General features: G+C 46.2%; 1 protein-coding gene across 3 annotated transcripts in view; it reads left to right on the top strand.

Annotated features, from left to right (window-relative positions):
* Positions 1-23,396, top strand: part of Stk32b (serine/threonine kinase 32B) — a 238,465-nt gene that overhangs the window by 77,114 nt on the left and 137,955 nt on the right. For all 3 annotated transcript variants that reach the window (XM_040747009.1, XM_040747010.1, XM_040747011.1), the window contains one exon: positions 2,806-2,957. In XM_040747009.1, the coding sequence (XP_040602943.1) occupies positions 2,806-2,957 (152 nt within the window). The remainder of the gene's footprint in view (positions 1-2,805; positions 2,958-23,396) is intronic.

Below are 23,396 nucleotides of genomic sequence, written 5' to 3'. Positions count from 1 at the left end.
TATAGGAAAGTTACTTTTGGGGGGTTAATTTTATATCCTGCTACTTTGTTGAACATGTTCATCAGCTATAGTAGTTTTCTGGTGGACTCCTTAGAGTTTTTCATATATAGAGTCATATCATCTGAAATAGAGACTTTGATTTCTTCTTTTCATATTTGCATCCCCTTTTTTTAATCTTCTTCAACTTGCCTTACTATTCTAAGTCTTCAAGCACTGTATGATCAAGAGTGGGGAGAGTGGACACCCTTGTCTTGTTCCTGATTGCAGTGAAATGCTTTGAGTTTTCCCCAGTTTAACATGATGTTGGCTGTGGGCTTGTTGTAAATTGCCCTTATTGCATTGATATATGTACCCAGGATACCTAATTTCTCCATGACTTTTTTCATGAAGAAGTGTTGGGTTTTGTCAAGACCTTTCTGCATCTAAGGAGATAACCACGTGTCTTCTGTCCTTGAGACTATTTATGCACTGGATTATATTGATTAATTTACACATGCTGAACCATCCTTGAATCTCTGGGGTATCAGCCTCATCATAATGGATGAACTTTTGGATGTTTCTTGAATGTCATTTGCAAGAATTTCATTGAAAATTTTTGTGACTGTTTATCATGGAGATTGGCTTGTAATTCACTTTTTGTTGTGTCTTTATCTACTTTTGGTATCAGGGTAATACCTGTTTTGTAGAGGGAATTTGGAAGTGTTTTCAGGTTGGAGGGTTTGGTGGAAAGATTTTAAGAACTGGAGGTGGAGGACTACTTCAGGGAAACAGTGTTTCCAAGATAGGATAGTGCTGCTGAGCTCATGGACTCACAGTGGCAGTGACTGCATTCATAAGACCCATGCCTCATTAAGTCAACCCAAACTCTGGCATGGCTGTGGGAGGGGCTCATGAAGCCCCCTTTCTCTCTGGAGATCAATTAGCAAGTAATGGCGGGGGTGGGGGAGGAGATTCAGTTTTCCTCAGAGGTGAGGTCCCTGGAAGACTTCCTTCCTCTGGTAGATTGTTCTACACCCATATACAGTAGTGGAGTCAGAGAGTTTTAAAATAGCACATAAATTGATGCAGAATAGGGATGGTGAGGTAGAGGGGAAATTAGAGAGGAGGAAAAAAGGGATTGGTTTGAGCAAAATGCATTACATGCATGTAGAAAAGTCTCAATATGTAAAGGAGGATTTCTGGGTGTTATTGGGAGTGCAGCACACACACTGTGGATGATAGAGAGGGTGGAGTGGGAAAGTGTAATATGGTAGTGGACTTAAATGATGGGCAATTCAGAGTTTATGAGTGATTTTTGTCTGAAGGTTTTCATTTAATATTTTCAGACCACTGTTGACTGTGGGTAACTGAAACCAAGTGTAGCTGTTGATTTTCTTCTCATGGTAACTAAATGCCTCACAGGAAGCAGCTTAGAAGGCAGGACTTTTTGGCTAACAGTTTAAGTGACACAGTGCACCACAGACAAGAAAGCAAATACACCATGGTGGCAGGAGAGTGAATCTAGGACTCCTCACATTCTAGAGGAACAGGAAGAAGAGAGGGAACAGGAAGTGTAACTGGGCTGTAAGACCCCAAGGTCCAGCCCTAATAAAGCATTTCCTCCAGGAAGGCTCATCACTTAAAGGTTCTATAACCTTCCAAAACAGTGCCACCTGCTGGGGATTAAGTGTTCAAACACATAAGCCTATGGGGACATTCCACATTCAAAACATTGTATCCCTGGTCCCCATGTCATGGTTATCTCATACTGAAAAATGCATTCATTCAGACTTCAAAAGTCCCCATAGTCCTTGTCTGTCCCCACACTGTTCAAACGTCAAAGTCTCTTCTGAGGCTCAATACAACCCAACTGTAAACCTCTATAAAATAAAAACAAAAAGCAAGTCACATACTTCTAATATGCAAGGCACAGAACAAACATTCCAACCACAGAAGAGAACTGAAGTGTAACAAAGAAAGATTGTACCAAAGCAAGACTGAAACCCATCATGGCAAACACCAAGTCCTCAGCTCTGCATGAAGCATCTGAGACTTGCACTGCATCATGTGGGCTCGAGCAGCTTTGGGTTTCTGGCCTCTTCTTCTGTTCTGTTGCCTGTGCACAGAGAGCTTCTCTCTTGGGCTGGCTCCACTCTGTTCCTCCAGGTTTCCTCAAATGTCCCAGGAATGAGGACACTGTGGTAGGGTGTATAGTAAACACACACAAATACTTATGATGTAATCCCAGGACTACAAAATCACGCATGCCCCGGTGTCCCATGGCTGCGTTCTCTGGATTGAGGTTTTTACTGTGACTGCACCACGTGCCCTGGTTGCTTCTTAAATATGAGGGGATCCACAGCATGTGTGCATGTATTCCAGGGCCATAGTCTGTGGCATGCATGCTTGGAAGCTGTAGTCACTAGTGCTCTTGTTGGACTTCTTTTCATCTTCTAAGTCTATGACTGCATTTCCAGTGTTGAGTGAGTTCACAGTCAGCACTGACTGCTTACATGTAAATGCCAGATCTTGTCTGGTGTCTCCCTTGTAGATGCAGAGAGGCTTAGCCAAGGTGCTTTGTCAGCAAGTGTTTGGGATGGGTGAAACCCTGGAATGGAATGTCCGTGAGGGGTTGACATTTCTCCTCCTCTTCCTCCTCCTCCTTTTCCTTCTCCTCTTCCCCTCCTCCTCCTCTTCCTCTTCCTTCTCCTCTTCCTCACTCCTCCTCCTCCTCTTCCTTCTCCCCCTCCTCCTCGTCCTCCTCGTCCTCCTCGTCCTCCTCCTCCTCACTCGTCCTGAGTGTCATTTCCTCTGGCTGTCTTGCAGGTATGCATTGTGCAGAAGCGAGACACAAAGAAGATGTACGCCATGAAGTACATGAACAAGCAGAAGTGTGTGGAGAGGGATGAGGTGCGGAATGTGTTCCGTGAGCTGCAGATCATGCAGGGATTGGAGCACCCATTCCTGGTGAACCTGTGGTGAGTGTGGAGGTGGCTTGTGCCCTGGGTGCTGTCCAGGCACTGCCAGAAGGGAAAGGATCCAGGTGTATGGGTTTACAGCCTCTCAAGTATTCTGTAGAGCACGTTCACCAATGCGCCTTCGAGCATTCGTTTTAATTCGTTCTCTGGTTGATTGAATCAGAATTGAAAACAGATTCATTTCTTCTACATTTGAGGAAGTATGTAGCAGGTTTCATGAGAATTCTAAATGGTATTCAGTGTTTAAGAAAATCTCACACATTGTGTTAATGGCAAGAAGGACCTGAAGCCTGTGTTTCACTCCATATAGCGTGGCTGCCCTGAATGGAGGTGCAAATTCCAACTTCTGAATCTGACACCCCATCTATTATAATCCTCGTTTCTGGAAATTTCTCTCCAGTCCATCCCTGACTACTATTTCCACTTTGAATTTGCATCCTAAATATGCCTACCTGCTAATGATTCCCTGCCTCTGGGCCTTTGAATATGATATTTCCTTGTGCCTCAGGCAGGTACTTCAAAGTCCTCCACTGTTCCTTCCAGGCAGGCACCCTCATGAATTCAACCTTTTACTCTATTATCCCCATCTTACAGGTTGGGCCACTGAGTCCTGTTACTTGTAAGAAGACAGATGGACTGAAGGCACATTGTCTGCCTTCGTGACTCCCCCTAACTCCTTGACTGAACACTTCCTAGGTTTGCCAGATGTCCTTCCCATCTTCTCCTTGGCATACTCCTCCTTTCTTGCCATGCTGTGTGGCCTTTTTGCCCTCCTAGAAGTATGAGCAGTATGCAGATGGTTTTGGATTCATAAGGACACCCTGCTTTGTATTAACTGCATGCCAGTTCTGGAGTTCACTTCATAGAGGGTGAATTATTGCAGCCTTGAGGAGGCTTGCTCTCATCACTCTTCCCCACTGACAGGCTCTGTGATTGGCACTGGTGGAAGCCTAGCATTGATTAGTTTCCATGACAGCTTTGCCTCTGTGGAATGAGGGATCTGTGCTCCTGAGCTGTGATAGCCCAAGCTGAGCTGTCAAGTGCAATATTTTTACCCGTTTAAAGTGACGCTGTGGTACTCTCCTGGGATGAAGCCAATCCTGGCAAAGGAGAAAGTGGAAGAAGAATTTCAAGACAGAGAGTGGGGGTAGTGTAGTGTGTGTGGGAGCGCTGGGTAGGGACAGGATGAGGGAAGGGGACAAGGTGGCCCAATATTCTTCCTCCAAGCCTGACCTCACCAGTTCTGATCCCAGTCTTCTACACATCAGCAAGGAGGCAGCTGTGGACCAAAGGCGTCCCAAACCAGACCCCAACTTTGATGGAGAAATCGAGAGATAGATGGATTATATCATAATCTGACAGAATTGTGTACTTCTAGGAGGAAGAGAATGAAAGCCATAGGAGGGGGATGGGAGGAGAGGGAGAGAGAGGGGTTGTGGGTAGGGAGTGAGAGAGGGAGGGAAAGGAAGAGAAAGAGAGGAGGAGGAGAATGAGGAGAAAAAGCGGAGAGAATGTATAATGCTGATGGTGTCTGCAGGCCAGGAGAAAAGCCATCACCCTCACCAGAATTGACTGTGCTGGCAGTCTAGCCCTGGAATCCCATTTTCCAGAGCTGGGAGCAGAAAGCAGTCCCATGTAGGCACTTCTGTGGCAGCTTGTGCTGGGGAAGGCACAGGCTTTGAGAGCAAGCCCTTTTGCCTTTCTGTAAAGTCAAAGAGATAAGATGGTGATGTCATGGTGTTGTTTATAGATCAAGTGAGTAATCAGAAACAAGTAACCTGCTTAGTATTGGACAGGGGTACCTCTTCCCTGAGTGGTTTCCATGGTTACCAGGGTCCTTCCAGGCTGGCTTGGTTGAGCTTCCCTTCATTGGGTTACTTCTCACCTCCTTGCATGGATCCATCTTCTCCCCTCTCCTTCAGCGTTGGACGATAGGACTTTGAAAGATGTACCTTGGGCTTGGGGTACCATGTTGTTGACTTAATTAAAGGTTGGTGGGTAGGCAATTTATTCGCATTTTGATAGTGTGCTTGAAGTTCATTTCCATCAAACTCACTGGCTGTATTCACTAGATTCACTGTTAGGAGGCATTGTAGAATTGGGTAAGGGAGACACTTGCTACCATCTAGACAATGCAACTGTGAGAGTAAGAACCTTGTGGGACAGTGTTAATATTTGTCATAGAAACGTTTCTAGAAACTTCTATGAGTATACATAGGACAAATCAAGACCCAGATGCCCATATGCCACCCTGAAACTTTTTATTAAAACTAGATTATGGGAAGCATTTAAAGACAGCTTCTCTGGCTGGAGCAGGGAGATGAGGAGGAGGTTGAGGAGAGACTGGAAGCCCCCAAGATCTGCCTTTTGTAGAAGATGGCCACCATTTCCTTAGAAGTAATCCTAGAAAACTCCCAAATCAGCGTGTGCACACCACAGCACAGTCAGCCTTTGCCAGTCTATCTGATAGGGAAAATCTTACCAAAATGCACATGACTTGTGGATGAAACATCACTCTTGACCCTAAAAGTCCACAGAACAATGTCCACCAAGGCTGGGCTCCATGACAGTGCCCAGTCTATCCCAGCCTTCTGTTCTTGCTGCCATCTTGGTGAGTTTTACTGCAGCCATACAGAGTAAGTGGTAACTAAAACACTCTGTGCTCACCTCTTCAGGCCCTTGTCCACCTGTTCTGTTGCTGGAACTCCACTACTCAGGGTTTCCTGGGAATGCCTGCTCTTTCTCCTGCACGCATCCATGCACTATACATCTGTGCACTAGACTCCTGGTGGAGGCCAGACACTGTCCTATTTCCTAAGTGTCCAGAGAGGGAATAGCTCTGCATACTCCCTAAGCAGTGCTCCACTTGTGGAGGGGCCCAGCCCTCCTCCTTCATCTTGTGTCTGGTACAGAGGAAATCCAGTTGTTCAGTACTGCTATGGTTGCCGGGTGCTTGTGGTATATACAGTGCTAGTGCCAAGTGCAATCATCACCTCTATCTTCCACAGCTGGCAGAGGACAGAAGCCAGACCCACACTGGCAACACCACATTGCCCTTTTCTCCCCCATACTCTCTTGTCACTCTCCCTTGTATTCCTATTACTACTAAAATAGTGAGATTCCAAACACCCACGGTGTACTGAGGACCAAGAGGCACTCTGGTCAACCCTTGACACATAAGAGGGCAATGCTGGTGAGATTTTTACAATTCTAACTGTGATGTCATTGACTTCCATGTATCCATGACATGCTCATCACCATGGTAACATTTGGCATCAGAGGAAGAGGCAATGATGTCTTTCCCAGGGTCCTCTCTCATCCTGGACTGTCCTAACATGTGCAGTGGCCCTGGCGTCTTTGGTTCAAGCTTTGAAGACTCCGTTTTTCCATTCTCCTTGCTATGGTCAGGGGCTACTATTCTGAAGGGGGGAGCTATGGGTGTGAGCCACATGACTCACCAGATACACCTTGACACTCAGCTGTGTGAGAAGCCAGTGACCACACTGCAAATCAGGACTCAGGAGGACTGCAGCTGGGCCAGGGAGAATGGCTGTATATGTTAGGAAATTACTGAGGGACCCAAAAGCCTACTAAGGAACACTACAAGGGTCATGTGCACAAGCCAGGACTGCCAGGATCCTCTGACTGTGTTGAGGTGACACCGCATGGCACCTACCTGCAGATTTCCCTGACTGCTTTCTGCATTTTCCATGTGTTTTTCTTTAACTAAATGCCCGAGTTAGTATTGCTCCATGCATGTAATTGTTACTTGCAGTGGCCAAATACCACTAAAGCATCCAAAAGTGGGAGGGATCAATTTTGGCTCACAGTTTTCAGGATAACAGTTCATGGCAGGAAGGGTGGGGGTTGGGGCTCTGTGTGAGGCAGTAGGCATTGGTGGAATCAGTATAGATCAGGAAGTAGGGAACTCAGTGGGATCCACAGCTAGGCTACGGCCCATATAACCCACCCTCTCTAGTCTCCCATTTGCTCCAGCTGGGGACAACATCCAAAGACCCTACAACTTCCTCCAACAGCACCACCAGCCGAAGGCCTGTGTTCAAGCACATGAGCCAGTGGGGACACTTCACACTGAAATCACAGCACCGTGCTTTTCAACCATTGTAGTGATGGTGATTTATTGTCACTTACATTGTGAGGCTTTTCTCTGTTATCCCAGTGAAGCTTCAGTACCATTTTATAAGATGGACCATTTTATCTCTAGCTTACAGTAGAGGAGGCCAATGCCAAGGAGGGGTAGATTATTCTAGTGAGGTTACAAGGTCACCCAAGCACCCAAGGCAGCTCTGAGATGAGAAGCCAGAGCACATAACTAAAGTTTAACACCAGCTCTCCCAAGGGCAGGGAAAGGGGACAAGCCCTGGTCTCCAGTGTTTTTCATCCTCTGAGAAGTAGATGCACCCATTGTCGGTTTCAATTTAACAAGCTGGTGTCAGACAGCTTGCAAATTTCTGAAAATTTCCCAGTTGATTTCCAGTGTGTCAATACAAGCTGGCTCCTGAATATCCTGATGGGCTCAAACCTTACACCATAGCCTGGGATCTGTCGAGCTTCTGTAAGTGGACTCATAGCTGAGTCTCTAAAATATCAAGATGAGAGAGAATGCATTTCAACACAAGAGAAAAAGGGTGCTGAGTAGGTACCAGACAGAATAGTGGAAGCAGGAAGCAGGTGTGTGTATCCTTTGAATGGCCTCAGCTTTCTCCCCTGTAAAACAGAGAAAACAACCTCACCCCTTCTATGCTCTATGAGCTCAGGCCCATTGAGATCTAGGGGGTGAAAGCCTTTAGGGAATTCTGAGGTGTCACGTCATGCACTTCATTTTGAGAAAGCTTGAAGAATCGACACAGATCCATTGGTTGACAACTTATATGAGTGAAATTGTTGGCAGGAGGCAGTGAATGTGTAGATAAAGTCCACGGATGTTCAGAGACCAAGAGGTCTTCTGTTAAACTCGTATCTCAAGGAGCACCAGAATTGCACTAGAATGTTAGCCATTTTAATGGGAAGCCTTCACCTGCCTGAGTCAGTGTCATTAAATGGGGACTGCAGGGCTCTGGATCCTTATGGTTTAAAGTCACGTGACAGCCTCCCACTATCCCAACATCACCCTGGTCCCACAGATCTTTAACCCACAGGTGCTGCCTCTGTCTGATATGATTTTTTCGGGACATCTGCGAGACAGTACCTCTGCCTATTTCACATCTCAACTCTTGCCAGGCTTTTCAATCAAGTGAAGTCCGCATCACAGTCTGCATCGTGTCTTCACAGCTTCTGAGTGCTCTGGCTGGTCGAGGCTGTTCAAGGGCATGGCACCAGCCCCTGCTGAGGGATGCATCATGGTGTGATAGTGGATACTGTGTAGTGAGAGAGAGGAAGCTGAACTCAGGTCTCCCTTCCTGCTTTTAAATGTACCCCACGGCATCATGGGCAGCCCACCCTCAGCACCAAACCTATCCCTAGTTACTTCCCAAGGGCTGCAGATCTAGACACCACTAAGACAAATCTGGAGGCTGTGTCTCCAACCCATGACTTTTGGGGACCCACTCACATCTCAGTGGCATCTGGTGGGAAATGCCAAGACATAGTCTTCACACCTCCTTACCCTCCTGCTCTCAGAGGTTTGTTCTTGAACCCCTGTTTTCTCCCTGCCTTGTTAATTGTGAACAATATGATCCCAGCCTCTGCTCCTTCTGAGGCTTGGCTGCTCCTCCCTGAGGAATGGTGGAGCGTGGTGTGACATGGCAACAGGTACACGGTGAGCATCAACCAGAACTTTACAGGGTCTCTTCAGCGTTTCCTCTCTGAGCCTGGCTTTTGGCTTCATGAAGATCATTTGGCTTCATTCAGTTCCTAGGCATCCCCTGGTCATGTTGCCCTGTGTTTCAGAACTTTTTTCTCCAAGCAAAAATAGCCACCATTTTCACCACCTTATCTGTGCCTGCTTCCAAGGGTCCATCATAACTGGGCCTATTGACTATTGACTTCCTTCAGAAGATGGTCAGGAGAGTCATTGAACCCTCTCCTGAGTTGCTCATCCCAGCAATTTTGTATGTAATTCTGCCCTAATTTCATGTGCTTTCTATCTCAAGAGAGGTACAAAAGTATATAGGTTTGAGAAGTTAACTGAAGGGGCTCCATCTGTGCAAGTTATGGGGATGTCATCATCTGTGCTGGGTGAAGAATTTCCAGTGTAGCTGTGTAAGTGACCCTAACAAACTCATTGGTCCCTCAGGGATGCCTTTGGTGGAAACACACATTAGGTTTGTTGTCACAACCTGATAAGAACTGGGGTGGATGTCGCTATAAGGAAGGAGTGGGGGTCATTTATACCTGTCCAGAAAAGGAATTCTCTGTTTCGTTAAGCAGAGCCCCATGCTATGTTGTATGCTGGTGTGTCCACTTATTTCCTTAAGGGTATTTCCCATCACCAGAGGAAACATGAGCTCCTGGAACCAGGGTTCTATTCATCTTGTTAACCACATGGCCTCAGGAACTAAAGAAGTGCCTGTCACATATGGGCATCTGACCGTACTGTCATACTGACTCACGTGATTGTATTGACCCCTGGCTTGCGCTACAGCCATTTAGGAAGCTCACAATGGACTGGGACCTGCCTGTTTCCAGAAGACTAGGTGACCTATGAGAGCCAGGATCTTGCCTTTGCTGTCCTCATTCTTAGCCCTTGGACCACTTTGCATGGAGGTGAAGTTTCTTCTGCAATGCAGGTTATAGGGCAACTTGCAGAAGAACTTTGATGAATCCCCACTGCTGAAATGCTTCCCAGTCTCCTGTAATCCTGGCCTTTACACTACATCTCCACTTGGTTTGTATGTGACTCTGTGTCACGTCTGCTGCGCGGCCTGTGTCCGAGAACGTGCGGAGTGTGTCGGGTATTGATAACACAGAGACTCGTTCAATGATATAAAGAGAACTTTAAACAGGCTCCAAAAAGGTTCAAGAAAACCTCCTAAGAAAAGCTCCCACCAGAGAAGCTTCTGCTCTCTCCTCTCCCCTGGCTGGTTCTGCTCTGACCCAGAGGTGGATGCGTGTGGGTTTTTGAAGGTGTGGTTAGTCTCTGGACAAGGTCGAGGTCAGGGCGGTTTCCGTGGGAAGGCCTTTCCCAGGAACTTATTGTATCATTTTTAGTAAACATGTTTTTACTAAACATTGTCTTACAGCTGCCTACTCCCAGGCAGAAGGGGAAGTGGCCAGGAACTTATTGTATCGTTTTTAGTAAACATGTTTTTACTAAACATTGTCTTACAGCTGCCTACTCCCAGGCAGAAGGGGAAGTGGGTCTCTGCTCAAGGTCTGGTGTTCCCACAATTCACCCCTTTTTATTTTCAAATGAGGCACTCCTGGCTTAGGTCAAGTAGGGTCACCCTCCCTTTCCCGTCTTTGGGGGACCTTGAACCCCTGTTTTAGGTGGGAGGGGTCTTCCCCACAGGTTGCCCGTCATCGGAGATACCCCAACCTTAAATCATCTGTAACCAACCTTCATGGCTATCGGGATTGCCATGGGCTAAGCTAAGCAATACTTGGTTACGGATCTCTTGTCTCTGGAACAAGGCACGTTTGAGCTCGGCATAAAGCCAGAATGCCTACTGCCACTGCCACCATTTCCAGGACCCCCATTGACATAGCGCCTCTCCATTACCATACCCATCACCAGATCTGGGCCATAACATTCTACCAGCCTTCATCTGTTACAAGGGTAACCAGCATGTGATTTACATTTACAATTTGATAAAGTTTCCAATCGTTTCAAGATCTGCTCAGGAAAGCATTTAGAAAGTGCACTTGCACAGATACATTAGGTACAATCATTGATGTTACACATGTAGCATTACGAAAAATATGAACAATAGTTGTCGCATTAGGACAAGTTGCATTTCTCCAGAAAAATACACTGGCCTAGTCGTGATTCTAGAAACAGGAACCATCAAGTCTGATATTTCAAGTGACCATGTCCTGTTCAAATACTGAAAAGAGGCTTTTGCCACTCATCATAGTCCATACCAATGTCCAAATGCTTTAAATGGGTCCTTTTTTCTCTGTTGGCTTCATGATGAAAACTCATGGGTCCGGAAGGTTGATGCAGCAGGTCTGTTGAGAAACTGGAAATCTCGAACCGACTGTTTTCTTTCTTTCTTGGGCTGTAGATTCGATGACATCAAGGATCAGGAACACTGATTTAGGAGATCTCACTCAAACTGGCTTAGGTAGGCTCCCATGGTCTCAGGTCCAGTTTTTCTCTGCTCCATGCATCTCACTAAATGGTCTGACAGTTGCCGAAGCTTTATTCTTTTCCTGCAAGAAAACACAAACATGCCCTCGACCCCAAATTAGGGTCTTCTCCACTGTCTAGTGTATGGATGTCTCCATTTGACCTGAGCAATGGTTGCTCAAGTTCCATCATGCCAGAATCTGTCTGAAGCTCACTGGCATTCACATTATAACATTTTTAAATGAGGAGTGTATTATTTGATGAGTCATGTGGGGACTGGGAACATTATTCCCCCTTTTTTATTTTCTAAAAAAAAAGTTTTTTTGAACTGTTGAAGCTGGACCATAACAGTAGAAGGATTTGTTTACCCTCTTTGGTTGACTATCTAGGTAAATTGGGATTACTACTTAGATTATTTGTAGATGCCCATTAAAAAGGACATATCCATTAAATATTTCCCAAAAACTTCTGAAAATCACTCAAAGATTGTAAACTATACTGTGTCCAAATAACTTTTGAAAATTATTTGAAGTCTGTGAGCAGTCTTTCCCAATCTAACCTGTAGAGCTCTCACTAGCTGACAAGGCCTCGTTTGCATCTTAAATTTTTCTGTTAAAACATTAACAGACTGGCTGGATGTTCCTTTTGGCTATATTTAACGCAATCTAGGTAGCTTCTTAACTATTTTTGAAGGGATTTAAGTATCCTTTTAATCATATTAGCAGTTCACACTCACACATTCACAATCACATTTCATACATACCGGTGTGGCCACACCATACATTCAGAACATACATGCATCTTTCAGTCATCCTTTTTCCCTAGGTCATGATTAGTCTGTTGCAATGAAGCTTCCTTAATTGAAATCTATGTAAAAGAACAACTCCAGCCAATCCTTGAACTAAAAAGGTTAAAAAGTCCTATATGTTTTTATCATTCCTCCATTTGAGCTACAGTCATGGGGTACAGCCGTACCTACTCCTTGTAACTCTGTAGATGCAAGGTAGAGAGGCCAGGCTTTTGGCCAAAAGTTTTTAGAGATGACTCACAAAATAGAACTTAAATGTAAACAAAATTTTTCATTCCATATACCTTTGTCTTTGTCTTTTTCTTTAATTAATACCAGTACCAATTTTTTTTTTTGAGTCAGGGTTTCTCTGTATTGTTTGGAGGCTGTCCTGGGACTTGCATAAAGGTGTGTTGGGATTAAAAGCATATGCCGCTGGGAATCTCTTGGATTCCCCTACTTCCTGACCCTGGTATCAGGCTTAGGAGGGGGAAACTCAGAATGTCTAGTTTCTGACTTTTTAATCTCATTGGCAGCAGCCGCTTCCAATGTATTATTGGTGTTATAAAATGGATGAACAGGGAGCTGGAATGACTAACTGGCATCAACATGGGGGGAATCCTCACCAACGCCCATATTTCCCTTACCTGAGTGTTCAGCAATGGTTGGATCATCTTTAGCATGGTGAGCATTCCTAGTATCCGGAGTAGTATTGGGGTCGACATGCCTGATGCACTGTTCGGGGACCCAAATGGGCTTCTCACTTCCTGGAGGGAAAACACAAACAGCCCCTTGGACCCTAGCTAGTAGGGGAGTGGGTGGCTGCCATTTTCCTGTAATCAAATCCTTCCATCTGACCCATCCCAAGGACTGGGAGGGTTTGTTCCAATGTCTCTCCATAGCAGACAAATTATTATGGTCTATGGTCAAAAAATTTAAAATGTAAAGTATGGTGGATAACTGAATATTGGGGGAGGTAACATACTCCCCTTTTTTATTTTCTTAAAATACTGTTTGAGAGTGGCATGGGTGCGCTCCACAATAGCCTGTCCCGTGGGGTTGTGAGGAATACCAAAAGAATGGACAATGTGATGTTCCCTGCAAAAGGCAGCAAAGCGATTGCTGGCATAGGCAGGGCCATTGTCCGTTTTTAGGGCATCTGGAACACCCATGTAGGCAAAGGCCTGCAGGCAATGAGAAATAACATCTTTAATCTTCTCTCCTGAGTGGAGAGAGGCAAAAATCAGTTTAGAATACGTATCCACCGAGACATGCATGTATTTTAATTTCCCTGCCTGTGGCAGGTGAGTGACATCCATTTGCCAGAGATGGTTGGCCCTGAGGCCCCGGGGATTTACCCCCTCATTGGGAGAATTATGATAAGGGGCACAATCAGGGCACTGAGAGGTAATCTGTATAGCTATGGATAAGGGGCACCCAGTGTGAAATTTAATGGAGCGGGCATTTAGATGATACCTCTCATGGAGCTGGTGGGCCAGCTGCTCCTGAGTAAATAAGACCCTAGGGTGGGTCAAGGAGTCAGCAATTTCATTGCCCTGGGCAAGGGGTCCTGGAAGGTTAGTATGTGCACGAATAAATCCCACATAAGCAGGGTGGATGCGCTGCCAAATAAGATGTTGGAGTTGAACTAATAAGGAACGAACCTGGGAGGTTGGAAGAACATATGGAGAAGTTTCTAAAGGTCTAACAATGTTGGCAACATAAACACTACCCGTATATAAATTAAAGGGCTCTCCCTCAAACATTTGGAAAGCCATCAAGCATGCAAACAACTCGGCGGCTTGTGCTGACATCTGCCCTATGGGTACCCTCTTCTGCACCTGAGAAGAAACCACCACCGCGAAACCCTTGGAGGAGCCGTCTGTAAAGACTGGGCGAGCTCCAACTAGAGGGTTCTCCTTTAAAATCTTGGGAAAGATCACAGGGTGTTGTTTGAAAAAAGACATCAAGGGGCTGTTGGGATATTGGTTATCAAACTGTGCGCCTGTAGATGTAATAAACAGGGTCCACCCATCATGGAAGATCTGTAGATGTTCCACCTCCTCCTTACCATAAGGAAGGATAATTTTATCAGGACTCTTTCCAAAGGTTTGAATGCTAAACTTGTGTGCCTTCCACAACAATTGTAAAATGAGATCATAGTAAGGGGTCACTACCTTCTTAGGGGAGGCTGACAAATGTACCCAATAAATAGGACCAGTCTGCCAAAACACGGCAGTGGGTGAAAAGCTAGATGAAAGTACAACCAGAACAAGGGGCTGCCCATAATCTATACTCCGAAGGTGGGCTTGCTCTATACTTCTTAACAACAATTGTAGGGCTTCCCTGGCCTCTGGGGTAATCTGTCTAGGGGAAGTTGGAGCAGGGTCCCCAGGAAGAATATCATAAAGCACTTTAAGAGCCCCTGTTTTAATAGAAAGAGAAGGGCGAAACCATTGCACCTCTCCCAAGAATCTCTGCCAATCATGAAGTGTTTTTAAATTTGAACAATCGATTTGGAGTCTTTGTGGCCGGAGGCCAGTTTGTTGAATTTGATGACCCAAATAAGTATAAGGGGTCTCTTTTGGATCTTTTCAGGAGCCAAAATAAATCCTCGGGCCTCCAGAAGCTCCTGTAGCTCTGCAAAGGCTATGTAACATTGTCTTTCTTCGGCCGCGGCCAAAAGAATATCATCCATGTAGTGGATAATGTAAAGATCAGGGAACTTACGTCTGAGAGGATCTAAACAGGCAGCTACATAAATCTGGCATATAGTTGGACTATTAGCCATCCCTTGGGGAGCACCACCCATTGGAAGCGAAGGGCAGGCTCCCTAAAGTTAATCGAAGGAAGGCTAAATGCAAACCGAGGACTATCTTGAGAATGCAAGGGAATAGAAAAGAAGCAATCCTTCAAGTCAATGACAATCAAATGCCAGTCTTTAGGAATGGCCACAGGCATGGGCAAGCCAGGCTGCAGAGCCCCCATAGGCTGCATGGTCGCATTCACGGCCCTCAAGTCTTGTAGTAACCTCCATTTCCCTGAAGATTTTTTTATTACAAATATAGGGGTATTCCAAGGGGACGTGGAAGGAACCAAATGACCTGCCTCCAATTGTTCTTGAACTAGCTGGTGAGCCGCCCTTAGTTTCTCCGCTGGTAAGGGCCACTGTTCCACCCATACCGGATCATCTGATAGCCATGTGATGGGTATGGGGGCTGGCGGCGCAACAGTGACCCTCATCAAAAATGGCCAAAACCCTTCCTATCCCCTGGGGCCCTGGTCTCCAAAGGGAGGGATGCCACAGGGCAAACCTCTCCCTGTTCTAGTTTACCTAGTTCCCTCCCCGGGCTCCAGCCCCTCCCTTGCATCATCTGGGGGCCCCTGCTTTTGGACTTGGGTGCCTGAGTGGTGAGGACCACTCCCATTTCTTGCATGAGGTCCCGTCCCCAGAGGTTAATAGGGAGGCCAGGCAAAACATATGGCTGGAAAAGCCCTGTGTGGCCTTCAGAGTCTTACCACTTTAAGATTCTGAGGCTTTTTTGGGGCACAGCCTGTCCTATTCCCTGGAGGGTCACTGTCCCTTCCTCTTTCGGCCAGGTGGGGGGCCAGAATTTATCTGAGAGGACAGAGAAATCTGCCCCAGAATCTAAGACGCCCCTAAAGGACTTGCCTTCTATCTTTAATGTAAGCTGGGGGCGGTTCTCCATAGTGGCTACCCAAAATGCTGCCGGGCCGGTACTTCCAAAACCTTGGTTGCCCCTTTTCTCTTTAATTTTTCTAGCCTCACAAGGAGCTGTAGGGAGAAGGAGTATCTGAGCAATCCGTTCTCCTGCAGGGATGGCAACAACCCCACTGCCCACTGATGTCATTATTTTAATCTCCCCCTCACTATCCTGGTCTATAACACCGGGGTGTACCTGGATGCCTCGAAGAATAGTACTGGACCGTCCCAAAAGTAGTCCGACCGTGCCTGGGGGCAATGGCCTATGCACCCCAGTAGGGAGGACCTGGATCCCCATTTCCGGTGTTAGGATTGCCCGGGCAGAGGGAGCGAGGTCCAATCCTGCACTCCCCGAGGTGGCTCTAAGGAGGTCTGAGATATGAAGGGGTTGCTCTGGGGAGAAAATGAGTCCTGCCACTGCCCAGAGCAGGGGTCATTGCCCTGTACACATTGGTTTTGGGGCCCTGGGGCGGGGCCCTCCTCCCGTTTCCCTGATTATTATTAGCAGAAAGGAAATTTCCCTCCCTGTCAGTTTTAGAGTAGCAGTTATTGGCCCAATGATATCCCCTTCGACAACGGGGGCATAAACCAGGTCTCTTGAGACCCGTAGTACTATTTTGAGGGCACTCTCTACGGAAGTGTCCCTCCCTACCGCAGCTAAAACATGTTTTTCTCCTTCCCAGAGTAGGTCTTTCTTTCCCCACTTGGGGCCGAATAGCAGCAGCTAACACTTGGCCCTGGATGAAGTTCCCATCAATGTCCCTACAGATCCGGATATAGTCATTTAGACTTTTATTGCGATAGGGGCGAAGGGCTTCCTTACAATATTTATTTGCATTTTCAAATGCCATCTGCTTTATGACTGGCATCGCAGGCCCAATGCCCCCAAATATTCTTTCTGCTACCTGACTGAGACGGTCTACGAAGTCTTGAAAAGGTTCGGAAGGTCCTTGAAGGACTTTGGACAGATGATCCCCTCCTTCCTTGGAAGGCAATGCTTTCCAAGCCCCTTGGGCTGCTGCTGCCACTTGGGCATAGACTGCGATGTCATATTGCATTTGTTGCTGAATGGTGGCATATTAACCACTTCCTGTAAGCATCTCCACATTTCTCTGGGGCTGTCCGGCCTGTGCATTTCTTTGGGCTGTCTGGCTGCACCTTTCCTGAAACTCACCTCTCCAAATCAAATAATCTCCCCCCGACAGAGCTGCTCTGCAAAGCTGCTGCCAATCGCCAGGTGTCAAATTAAGAGATGCAAAAGATTCCATTAAGGAAAGTGTAAAGGGAGCCTGTGCTCCATAATTTAAAGTTGCCTCTTTAAGTTGTTTTATATCCTTAAAATTTAAAGGGTTATGACGCCTAATGACCTGTCCAGAATTGTTCGGATCTGGAACTTCCATTACTGGGGCCACCACCGGGCAGCATTGGACCCCTCCCCTGGGTCTTCCCTCCAGGTCTGAGAAGGACTGGGTTATCTCATAGGAGGAGTCCCTTTTTTCAGAGTATGGGGAAGGGTTTCTCTCCCTGCCCTGTCTTTCCTTAATTAAAATCTTTTTTAGTTCTTTTTTAAGGGCCGCGATCTCAGCAAGTAACCGTTCCTTTTCAGACTGTGACGAGTCTGAGTCTGAGCTACTTCCATTTTCTAGGTCTGATAGAGAAGGATATAACCGATTCTGACCAGAGTCCTTCTTTTTGGGTCATGCCCGGAGATCTCTACCCATTTTTTTGTTGTTACTAAGAGACTCCTCCTCATCCTCACTAACAATGGAGCCTCTAGTTTCAATCACAGTCTCTTCATCATCACTCTCTGCCCCTGAACTCAAGGAGGCTTGAGTCTCAGTCTCTTGTAACTCTAAAAAAGCCTCTTTTGTGTCCTGAACTACCTGGCGGTGACGAACCTTATCTGTCAAAAGTGCTCCCCTCACTAATCTCCATAAGGAGAATGTTGTAGGGGGCAAGGACTCAGATCCCTCTTTTCGTAAAAGCCTATGAAGATCACGGCGAACCTCCTCCCAATCTGGAATATTTAAGCTTCCCCCAGTAATGAACCATGGACTGGCTCGTTCGATCGATTTTAGAAAGCCTTCTAGGGTTTTAGACTTGACTGCAGTCCCATGTTCTTTAAGTAACTTTTTTAGTTGATACTGCAATGATTCTAGCTTCCCGGAACTATTCCCCATAGTTTCTTAACCCCGTCCACTTACCTCGCTTTCACAATCTCAGTGGGACCTCCAATTGTCATGTCTGCTGCGCGGCCTGTGTCCGAGAACGTGCGGAGGGTGTCGGGTATTGATAACACAGAGACTCGTTCAATGATATAAAGAGAACTTTAAACAGGCTCCAAAAAGGTTCAAGAAAACCTCCTAAGAAAAGCTCCCACCAGAGAAGCTTCTGCTCTCTCCTCTCCCCTGGCTGGTTCTGCTCTGACCCAGAGGTGGATGCGTGTGGGTTTTTGAAGGTGCGGTTAGTCTCTGGACAAGGTCGAGGTCAGGGCGGTTTCTGTGGGAAGGCCTTTCCCAGGAACTTATTGTATCATTTTTAGTAAACATGTTTTTACTAAACATTGTCTTACAGCTGCCTACTCCCAGGCAGAAGGGGAAGTGGCCAGGAACTTATTGTATCGTTTTTAGTAAACATGTTTTTACTAAACATTGTCTTACAGCTGCCTACTCCCAGGCAGAAGGGGAAGTGGGTCTCTGCTCAAGGTCTGGTGTTCCCACAACTCTGGGTGTTTGGAAACAATAGGAGGTCTACATGTACTTCCAGACAGAGTTATAGGAGAGTCAGGCACAGCAACTATAGAATATGGGTTACCCAGGCACAGTATTTATAGAAGATTCAGGCACAGCAGCTATAGAAGATGGGTAAACCAAGAACAGTGGTTATAGGAGATCCAGGCATGACATTTATAGGAGATGGGTCACCCAGGCACAGCAGTTATAGGAGATGGGTCACGGTCTTTCCCTCCTAATTACACAATTTTGTGTGAGGTGTGGTGAGAGGGGAAATCAGCCTGCACTTGTCTGGAAATTTCCATCCTGTTCACACCCACCAGGTCTGCACAGTGAGAGTAATGAGATTCTGATGAGTCTTATGCAGGACCAGGGTGTGGATCTGTATGTCAATCTCAAGGAACCTCTAGGCTTACAGGCACCCTCTGTGTGACATTATAAGCATGAGGGGGCTTGGGCTGTGCCAACCAAAGGTCCAGCTGGAAGCAGACACAGGAAATGAATAGGGTTTTAATTAAAGTGGTTATTTGAGCAGAAGCAACCTACACGAGGCAGGTTTATGTTCTCAGCACTGAACAGGAAGCAGAGAGTTTAATAAGGTGTAGACAGAGCGGGTGCCTCAGGGACCTGTTTTAAAGAGCATGTTAAGTGTCTGTCATTAGCATGTCTTCGTTGCCATGTGACCAGAACATCTGAAGACACACTGGAACTTTGTGTGATGTCAAGCTGGCATCTCCCGTTTTGCTTACCCTGTGTACCTGCCTCTCGAATACATCCACGGACTTTTCTCAATTACTGCATGCTCCAAATTAGTGGAGCTGGTTTAAAGAAGATTTTATTTTCTTCTCTTCAAATTCAATTTTCTTTTCTCTTCTCTTTGCTTTACCAAATTGCCCAAGCTTTGAGGCGTTATTAAATCAGGCAGTTTGCACTGCACTCCACAAACAGGGCTTTTCCAGATCCTTCAACCCCAATTGCTTCCTAGGTTGTTCAGGTCCCTACTTGTACCAGAAAACCCTGCCCAATGCCACGTTTGCGAAACTTCCCTATGTTCGTCTGCGGATGCCAAGGAATTCAGTTCTGGGGTGGGGGGGAGAAAAACCTATAGTTCCTAGGAAATTGAAATCCTATGGGGGAGCTATTGGGGATGCACAGGGTACATACCATGTGTGGAATATGTTTGTGTGAATCTTATGGAGGCCAGAAGTCCATACCATGTATCGTCTTCTATTGAACTCTACCTATTTTCTCGTTATTGTTAAAGTGATCTCCCAACGAACATCCCAGTTCAGCTAGACTAGCTGGTCAGCGAGTCCCGGGGTTCCTGATCTCCATGCCTGACTTCTTATGTGAGTGCTGGGGATCAAAACTCATGATCACACGCTTGCATAGCAAGCACTTTACACATAGAATCCTCTCCCCAGCCCTGCTTTCTCCTTTCTGTTAGTGAACAGTGTTTGTGTGCATGTGCACATGCGTGCCTACGTGTGTGCGTGCGTGCGTGCATGCGTGTGTGTGTGTGTGTGTGTGTGTATGTGTGTGTGTGTGTGTGTGTCTTTCTCAGACTCGATCTTAAATACTGTGTAGAGGTCCAGGTTCCTAGAGGCATAGAGGAATGTACAAGAGGTGGAACCAGGGGAGAGGCCTTTGGGTTACTAGGACAAGCTCTTGAAGGGAAAGTGTGACTCTGCCCCTGCCCCTTCCTCTTTCCCTTCCTCCTTGTGAACTGAGTGCATTTCAAGGCCTTGACCTCCCAGGAACCTTCTGCCACAGGACTGACATCATGCCCAGCAGCCTCCAAAACAACCCTTCCCTGTCCACTCAGAGCATCTTGGTCTTTGCTATAGTAATGGGAAGTCTTCCTCTCTGCCTTCTGGCTATGAGGAAGCTCCCAGCAAGTCACCTTAGGGATGCTGCCTGGTGCTGTGTGAGTAAAGACCTGGAAATGATAGGCTCAGATCTGAATTTCAGGGCATTAGGCAATGTACTGAGTCTCATTTGCAGAATGTGTGAAAAAGGAATGATGTCCAGCTCTCAGATTAAGGTGCCAGTGCCTGACAGTACCTGCCACCTGGCCCCTCACTTCCTGAATTCTTATGGGGCTACACTTTCTGCTCTTCCTTCTCTGCCTTCTTTTTTTCTACTTGAAATTATGATTCCTTGCTCTGAATCCCTCTATCTATTTTTAACATTAATTTGTTTGTAGGTGATGTTGAGAGCCACCCACAATAATTTATGAATTTGCCAAGATAGCTGGACACGGTGGCTCTATTTTTAAAGTGGTTGCAAGTATGAGGAGCTGTTTATGAGGCAGCCTTGGTGCCCAGTTCCACCCACATGCCGTTCCTCTCGAGGGCTCGGGTGATGAGCGGCTCTTCGGGGATCCCAAGGCAGATGGGAGAGAGTTCTTTATTAATACATTGGCAAACACCCCACACCTCATTGCAATCTCCTGCCAATGGCAAATCTGTAGTACTTGGCTTGGTCTAAAAGCTGAAGTCAGCCTTTCTTCTCCAAGTCAGGTCAGTTGTAGAGATGTATGGGTTTATATATAGCTGCAGGAACGAAGAACTGGGTAAATGCCTATCCAGACACCCCTCTCCCCAAACCTCCCCATGCCTCTGAGCCCCCAGGGTAGCTCTCAGACTGTGGTCTTGAAACTTGTCCCCTGGTTGCATTGCTCTGAGTCATGGGATCAGGCATCAGTCAACGAAGACTGCCTAGGTGACTCTGAGGTCAGAAACTGCTGACACATGCCCCTCCAGGTAGAGTGTACAGAATGGCTGCAAGCAGAGCCCAGACCACTCTTTGGAACGCTTCCATGGAGGAAGGGATGGCCAGAAAGTGCCCCCAAAGTTTGCTCTGTGGAAACTGTGGCCTTGCCCACTAGGACATTAGGTCAGCAAGTGGATAGAATTCATTATGGATGTGGTGGGAAGAGACACAGGCGTCCTTGGCAGGATGCTGGAGGAAAGAGCAGGTAGGAGATACTGCTTAGAAAACAAAGTTTTACCCCTAGGTGCACTCATACCCATGTCTCTGTCTGATTCCATGTGTCCGACTGTATCTATGCCCTCATGTCTGCAGAATATAACTGCTCCTCCCCTAGACCAGAGGCTATCCCCACTGACAGGTCGGGTGGGCAGGATGTCCTTGAAGGCACAGGCCTTTCTTGCTTTAGGAAAATCCCACTTGAGATCTGTGTACATCTCAATAATTAATATAAACATTATACATCAACTCAAAGTATGGGGATGGGGCAAGCATAGGAGCAGATGCTTGAACTGATGGGCAAAAAACACGAACCACCTCACCTGTGGGGCTGTGGTCCCTGAGACTTGGCGATCTGCAAGGCACACTCCCTGAACTTTAGTCTCCTGGTGTCTGTGACTTTAGGAAACCCCTGGCAACCTTAAGTAAGATGCAGCTGCCGAAGTGTGTCTTAGCAGTGACAGCTTGCATGTGGTTTCAGTCACACAGTGGGTATTGACAGAACTGGCTGGTTGATTAATCTCAGCTCAGTGTGCACCCAGGAGCAACAGAGCCTTGTCTGGGGATGTGGATTAGTTGCTTTCTGTTGCTGTGATAAAACACTATGGCCAAATGCAACTCATGGAAGAAAGGGTTTATTTTAGTGTCTTGTTCCAGAGGTTTGAGCCCATCATGGCAGCGAGACACACAGTAAGCAACAGAAGCTGAAAGTTGAACCTCAAGCTCAAAGCAGAGAGACAAAACCAGAAGTGGCAGGAGCTTTTAATCTCAAAGCACATTCGCAGTGTGCATTTCCCCCAGCAAAGCTGCACCATTTGAATCTCCCCAAACAGCCCTACCAACTGGATATCAACTGCCCAAATACTGGTGCCTAAGAGGAACATTTTTCATTCAAACCACTAGGATGCACATCCTACAGTGTGGCAAAGCCTTGGGCTTCAGTAAATGAGGAACCTGAGGTACAATCTTAAACAAGTTAGTCAACCTCGATTCATTTTACCTCTTCAGAAGAAGAAATTAACTTTCAGGTTGCAGTGATAATATATTACATGCTGTTCAGGCTGTAGATGCTCAAAAAAACAAAATAAAACCCACCTTTTCATGCCAGCATCCCCAAGCCCATCTCCTTAGATTGCCTTCTAGTGATATTTTTCCCCTCTGAGCAAGTATATTATGGAAGTTTGTGCAGCACATGATAAGGAATTAACAATTTTTCATTGTAACCGAGAAGCTCTATGCTTTCATTTATGTTATGAATACTTCTTTATTACATCTGTTACCTAATAAATCCATCATTGTATATAATTCATTCTGATAGCCCTCTTTTGTCTCCCTCCCACATCTGCCAACCTCCACTTCCTACCAACTACAAATTCTTTCCTCTGTGTCTTTTTGTTTTGATTTATGACTTACTGAGTCTAACAAGTACCATCTGTGTGAACATGGTTTGTAACTAGCCACTGGAGCCTGGTAGGCTCAGCAGTGGATATATAACTGACGATAATGACTTCCCTGCTTCCCTGAGGGATGCAGCCCAATAGTCCTTCCATCATCCATGACTGCTGATAGGGCCAGTCTTGAGCAGGCCCAGTTGCTGTGAATTAATGATTGCACTGGATGTACCATGCCTACAAAATGTCATTTTATAGCCCTGTCTTTCAGCTCTTACATTCTTTCTGCCCTCTCTGCTGTGACATCCCTGAGCCTTAGAGAGTGTGGTATGGTATAAATGTCTTGTTTAAGGTTGGACACTTAATTGTCATTTATTCTCAGCACCCTGAACATCCCTGCACCTCTTTATTCACTGTTATTCACTGAAGAGAGAGGCTTCTATGAATAAGACCAAGCATAGCATTTGTCTAGGGGTATGAACATAGAAATTTAGAAGGCAGTTTGATTCTGTGTCGGTTTAGCTTTAAAAGTAGTAGTAAGTTCTCTCCTAAGGCATCTGATT

The sequence above is a fragment of the Mesocricetus auratus genome, unplaced genomic scaffold (assembly GCF_017639785.1).
Source record: "Mesocricetus auratus isolate SY011 unplaced genomic scaffold, BCM_Maur_2.0 Super-Scaffold_100006, whole genome shotgun sequence".
NCBI lineage: Eukaryota > Metazoa > Chordata > Mammalia > Rodentia > Cricetidae > Mesocricetus > Mesocricetus auratus.
This window is presented reverse-complemented; position numbering and strand designations above follow the sequence as displayed.